This window comes from Sinocyclocheilus anshuiensis, unplaced genomic scaffold (assembly GCF_001515605.1).
Source record: "Sinocyclocheilus anshuiensis isolate Anshui unplaced genomic scaffold, SAMN03320099.WGS_v1.1 scaffold176, whole genome shotgun sequence".
Lineage (NCBI taxonomy): Eukaryota > Metazoa > Chordata > Actinopteri > Cypriniformes > Cyprinidae > Sinocyclocheilus > Sinocyclocheilus anshuiensis.
The window spans coordinates 918,448-925,118 of record NW_015555723.1 but is presented as its reverse complement, the minus strand read 5'-3'; the positions used below and the strand labels follow the sequence as shown (position 1 = coordinate 925,118).

Genomic DNA, 6,671 nt, shown 5'->3' with positions numbered 1-6,671 from the left:
GGGGGATGAGCGCTCGCTTGTGACAAAAAAACCCGGAGACAAAAAAGGGATAAAAAAGGTGAGGTGAAGGAGATCGCTTGTCGGTGATTCTTCACTGATTCGCCTGCATTCTCCACCAGTGTCATGGGGTGAAGAATCACACGACAAGGATGGCTCAATAAATGCCATTTATGCCAAAAATAAATATATATATGTGTACTGGCCTGTTTTTTATTTATTCATCAAAAATAAGAAAAATTCCATGAAATTCCGCGTTATACAGTAAATCCCGTTTTTATGACTGGATTCCGCGATTCTGTACATGTTTTCTGCATCGCGGAAATCATTGGGCCCTACTAATGTAGCAAACGAATATGATAAGCTCATTGTGAGAGTAAAAGACGGGGACATTGTTGTTTATTTACTTAGCATTGAGTCTCTCCAACTAGGTGACAGCGTAGCGTTAAATCACCATTCAACAGAATCAAGCCACCACCGCACTGCCGTCTATTGGACTGCAGAAAGATACTAACTTTTCAATCTGCTACGTTACTGACTGTACTGACAAACTATGCTGACACTGTGTCCGCGCTGCAACAGGACACGACAAAGCGACCGTGGAAAATCATTTGAACTTTGTGTCAGCACGTCATAAATAGAACGAGGCATCAGTTTACTGCATCCAGTGTAGACAACATACACCGGACGCGCGCCGCACGATGTGATGCGACCGATGTGATAAGCATGAGTTCTGGGCTGCAGTGCGGCCGGTATAAGCACCAGTCCAGCCGCGATCAGCTCCGGTGGCCGTAACACAGGCTTTAATGAGCTGCAGACGCCTGCCGTGATGCGCAGATCAGCTCTAGTCTCTAACGTCACTGAACCTGCTGTTAAAAATGAGCCATCCATTCATCATATCATCATGCAAAACTAAGAATTAGAATCATTGTAATGCGACGATCAAATATATGTGGGGGTGGGTGGCGGGCGGATAATTTGAAGCAGCGGACTCGGGTGAAGTTTGAGCTCATCCGCCGCGCATCTCTAAACTACACTGACCTGGGTCACCAGTAGCAAACAATGGAGCGCGTTCTGCTGGACAAACTAAGTAATTACACCATCCAGAAGCATTTAATCTGCATTATATGTTCAGTAAAAAAAAAAAATTAATATCGGCGGCATATTTGCCGATACGATATATCGGCGACAGGCTTATATCGTCCAATAATGTCGGCTAAATGATATATCGGTCGGGCTCTAATTATTACAAGTATTTTTTTATTTTCATAGTAAGTCCTGATTAGGCATTGTATGTGACACGTAAAAAAAAAAACAATTTAGCTACTAAAATAATAAATAGTTCTAGTGGCTAATGAAATAGACAGTCACTATTGTAAAATGTACTATAGCATATAAAGAATAGGTATTAGTGAAATAAAAAATATATATGCTAGTCACTTTGGATTGCTTACTAGTAATTAAATATAAGTACCAGTATAGACAATAAGTAAAAGTAACATAACAGATATTAATTGGTTTTAAGGAATACATGTTAAAAGAGCTTGCCATAGTACATTCCCCAGAACAGCTGCAGAATGAAGAACGCTCACAGCAGTGTGCTGTCAAGTCCCTCTGTCCACAAACATCACTTTAAGGTGTTAGGAGTCACACTTTCTTTCTGGGTTCTGCTTAGTATCTTACCAACTTTTGCACAGTTTGGAACCAAATTGAAAAGTTAAGAACGTGTAATATTATTATCATTAATAAATATATCATATAAAAAATATCATTAAAAAATCTTGTCTTAAAAAATCTTTAAAAAAAAGTTGTCTTTTCAAATTAAGGATGATATCACCTTTGGCAATATATATTAGTTTTGAGATGGGATCAAATCATGCAACACTCAGTAGAAATGTACTACCCTGTTTCCTATGTTTCTAGGCCTGGAATGTTCAGAAAAATGCCAAAACGGTGGTACATGTGAACCTACTGCAGATGGGAGAGGAGAATGCAGGTAAGTAATTAGAACTCAAACATATATAATTGCTGTTTCTGAACCATGTCAATACCCTGGAGGAATTTAACACAATGTTTCTGAATTGCACACATCACTGATATGAGATTTCTTTGTGATCCGGTTCCAAAAGTTTACAATTTTCAGCAATGCAGTATAAAAACTGTTGCATACTAGAACACATGCGATCAATCTGAATCCCAACCTTGCAAATAAAAGCTAAGTGTGCTTCTCTCTTTGAAGAACATGGCCTCAGCTAATGAACGACATACACAACCTCTGATGAAGAGGGTCTAGGGCATCACCCCCCTCCGGTTGGTCGTGAGTACGGGCCACTTCTCCAGCCCAAGTCTTGGAGACACCCGGAGCCCTAAATCGTATTTCGCTTTTCTTTTATGGAACGACAGCTGGGGTTTGCCAGAAGCTCGGCGACCATTGTTCTCCAGTCTAGATTAATTCTGTGTGACTAATCTGTTTGAGGCTTCCCAGAATGCCTGAGGCCCCCCCCACCCTCCCTGCACGCCCTGCCCCAATGCGGATGTTTTGTCCTATTTTGAATGCCCATTCACTCTCTGTGATTTACATTAGAAGGACAGATGGCAGTAGAGTGTAATTGGACTGGATGTTTTCATAATTGGTAGCATTGCACCAGTGGAAAATCAAGAGCAAACAGGTTGCCTCAGTGCACATAGCATCACATAACTCTCATTTCTCTACTATGCCCAAACACGATGGTTGACTGCTTCTTTATTCTAATTGTGATGGTTGATTTTCTAATAGGGTTAACTCTCTTAGGCCTTCTGTGGTTTTTTACTTCAGCATTGATGTGAATGCGGGATTGGGTTGCAAGCATTTGGCCAGGGTTGCATTGTCTTTCTCTGGCTATCAATGAGTTTATCAGGGTGGCTATGGAGGAGCACACTGGCAGGGCTCATTTGATGCGGGATGGTGGCGGCTCTGATTTTGGCCTCCCTCAGTGGACTGCGAGCACATGGAGCCGCGCTGGCGGTGGGCCACATCTTAACTCTGTCTGGCAGCCTCCCTGCCTCAGTCGGGCCACAAAGCCACCATTGTGCCCTATCATACTCAGACTCCTCTAATTAAACATGGACGAGGCCAACAAACGAAGGCCGCTCTCCGGCTCAGGATGGCACATTACTATGTCTAGTACCATTTATCTATTGTTCAAATGCAACTGGTGGAAAAACAAATGCAAACTGGTGGTCCTGCAACATGTCTGACAAACTTTGGCAAAAAGCGAGTTCGTAGGTCAGTTTTGGCCACGCTGTCCCTCTAATCAAATGCGTGGGTGTCATTTAAATATTGCCGTAAAAAACTGCTGCTAAAGAGCAAACACATTAGGGATAATGCATGGCTAGCTGTACATTGAACAATTTTAATGCACGACGTGAAGGCAAGAAAAACCTGACGCAAAGTTACGGCTCGTTAGCTCAGCATTCTGCCCGCTTCAGATCAGAAAGAGATGAAATAGTGTGGTAAGATCACATTTATTTGAATTAATTAATTATAATATTTAGGTACTTAAATTAATTATTCGATCGAGAGAGAGAGAGAGAGAGAGAGAGGTGGCAGTTGCCTACCTGCATCTGTGCGTCTCTCCAGTAGGCTGTTTAATCTATTTTATTAATAAAAGTCGCAGGGCAGCGTTCTCAAGAAGTTTGTGTCCTCCTGAAAGTTTGTATACATGCGCAGCGCGATCTCCAATCTCACAAACCAAAATAATAGACATGATTTTCTCAGGCCACATGTAAAATCATATGAATTATTATAAAGATTATTAAAATGAATTTGTATGGATGACAGTTGATTACAATAATATTTCAGTTTATTTCCAACATTAGTAACAGTTTCCCCTGTGGGATAAAGTTAATATATATTAATAATACTTCATTAACTTTGTTATTTACTATCCCTGTTGTAGTATTATTCATAAGATTTTTTTTCACCATGTTTCCAAATTCTCTACCCCAGGTCCAAAAGAAATGTAAAGAATGTACAAACTGAAAACATTAAATACTTTTGTGATCTATTTCCATTTGTTATTTTCAAAAGAGAAATACTGTCATGGATATTTACAGAGCAGAGGTCACCTTTTTTAAATTCCAATAGGAGAGATGGACTTTTCTTTGTAATTTGTTTATTATTATTTTGTGCTGTATTGTTGGTTACTGTGTTATTTCTGTTTCAAAAGCCAGCAAAAAAATAACACTTTAATATCTAAAGAGTGTTCATGTGATTTTATACATTAGTAATGTTGTGAAGTGAATAAATGCATAATAATCGCCATAATCGTAAAACCGTGATTATTCCTCAGACAATAATTGCACCAACAAAATCTATAATCGTTGCATCCCTAATTGTGAATGCCTCAAATGCTTTGTGACATACTTTGTGGTTTTAGTCAACACACTGTAAATAGTGAAAATGTGGAGTTGTTCCCTTAAAGAGATAGTTCTCCCAACAAATTCAGTTATGTCGTTATTTATTCCCCCTCATGTTGCTCCAAACCTGTATGACTTTTTCTTCTGTGGAGCACAAAAGAAGATATTTTGAAACATGTCTCAGTGTTTTTTTGTTCGTAAATGAAAGTCAATGGGGTTTGCACCCCTTTTGACTTCATTAGAGTTGAAATATTCTTCAAAACATGTTCTTAAACATGACTGAATGTAGGTTCAGTTGATTCAGTCATATTGAGTAACATTTCTAAATAATATAAAAAGTTCACATTAATTATTTGTAATAATGAATAATAGTATTAGTAATGTTTAAATATGTATTACATAATATTTACCTACATAAAGCTAGTTAACTGTTCCATAAGAGACACATTTTGTGTTACCTGACCAAATATGTTAACTGTGCATGGGCTCCTAAAACACACTTGTTTTTTGATGATGAAAATTATTAAAAGGTTTAGTTCATGTAGATTTATCCAGACAAAAGGTAAAGCAAGAAAATAAGTAAAAACAAACACATTATAAAATGTGAAAATGTGCAAGTTTATTTAATTTCATTACTTATTTTATTTTTAAAAATCTGAACCTTAAAAATACTTTTTTGGTTTAATTTAGTCTTGTTTACTTGATTAAAATAAGTTAAAATATGAAGTACATTAGATTAATTGACAAACCATTTTATTACAGTGCAGTAATTTAATGTGCCACATTAAGAGTAATCTCTAAAGAAACATATAAAGTGTGACTGCAGGTAGATAACTTTAAATCAAGTGCTGTTCAGCTAGTCTTATATTGTTTTGGGAAGATGTGTTCGTTCTACTTGACATTCCATGCCAGGAATACCAAACACTCAAATCTGGCACTATGACAGACTCATAAAGGAGTGAGTGAGTCGTTATCTTTGATGCTTTGGCAAGGCCAGAAGTCCAACTGACAGTAATACAAACCAGCTTCCACATCTGAATTCCTTGTATGTATGAGGGACGGCAGATTTGAATCAAAAGGATTAGTGTTCGACAAGGAGATGAGAGATGCAAGACTGGAGGGAGATGAGGACAAGTTCACATGTGAACTTTGAGACCTTCCGCCTAAGTCTTTGATGGGCGGCCGTTGATGCAGTGTGCAAAAAGAGCTCAGTGTCTTCCGATTGGGTCCCAATAGAGTCATAAAGATTTGAACACAGGAGTGGAAAAGCCTGATGTAGTGGGATACACCTTGTTTTAATTCATTACTAACATGTATCGATCTAATAATTCATTTCACACTTGGAGCTTATTTACACAATTGCAGTTCTAGTGTTTGTAGTTTGGGATTATAACATCTTGTCAGGGTAGCGGCCTTGAAATATATGGACTAAGTCAACTGTTGCTAAGCATGGACAATGTTTTTGACATCCTCATTTATAACTGTTTTTCAACAAGACTTTTCAAAACTTGCAGTAACATTTCTGCAACATTTCTTCATTATTTTCTACATAGTTGCTAAAGTGAGTGTTTCTAAACAGTTACTAAGGTGTTCTGAGTGGCTGTCAGGATGCTGCTAGGCAGTTACTTGCTAGTATCATTTAGTAACAAAATTATGCTAATCAAGTCTGCATTTATTTGATCAAAGATACTGTGAAAACAGTGATATTGTGAAATATTACTACAATATAAATAAACCGTTTCTTATTATTATCATTATTTAAAACAGTTGCTGCTTAACGTTTTTGTGGAAACAGTTATACATATTTTTCAAGATTATTTGATGACTAGAAAGTTCAAAAGAACAGCATTTATTTGAAATAGAAATTTTCTGTAACATTATAAATGTCTTTGCCGTCACTTTTGATCAATTTAATGCATCCTTCATGGATAAAAGTAATAATTTATTTAAAAAATGGCTGTGTCAGTAAAAATAATTTTGTTATTGACATAAGAATTTGAGATAAATATCAAATGATATATTTAGCAGTATATGCACGATACATTTTAAAAGGGTCGATTCAAGCAATTTCATGTTTTCTATTGTCTTTGGAGTGTTAAAAGCTGTTTGTGCATACAGAAGATCCGTAAAGTCGCAAAGATTAAAGTCTCAAACCCAAAGAGATATTCTTTATAAAAGTGAACGCTCATATCATCATATATGAACATGGTTTAGCGCAGCTTTGCAGTGAACAACGGTTCTGTGTAGTAAATGCTGCTCCATGTGAAAGCAAGCAC

At 37.4% G+C, this 6,671-nt stretch overlaps 1 protein-coding gene across 1 annotated transcript in view; it reads left to right on the top strand.

The window, feature by feature from the left end:
* The window catches only part of LOC107672539 (neurogenic locus notch homolog protein 1-like), a 58,707-nt gene that overhangs the window by 3,286 nt on the left and 48,750 nt on the right, over positions 1–6,671 (top strand). The window contains exon 2 of the mRNA XM_016465768.1: positions 1,921–1,993. Coding sequence (XP_016321254.1) covers positions 1,921–1,993 — 73 coding nt within the window. The remainder of the gene's footprint in view (positions 1–1,920; positions 1,994–6,671) is intronic.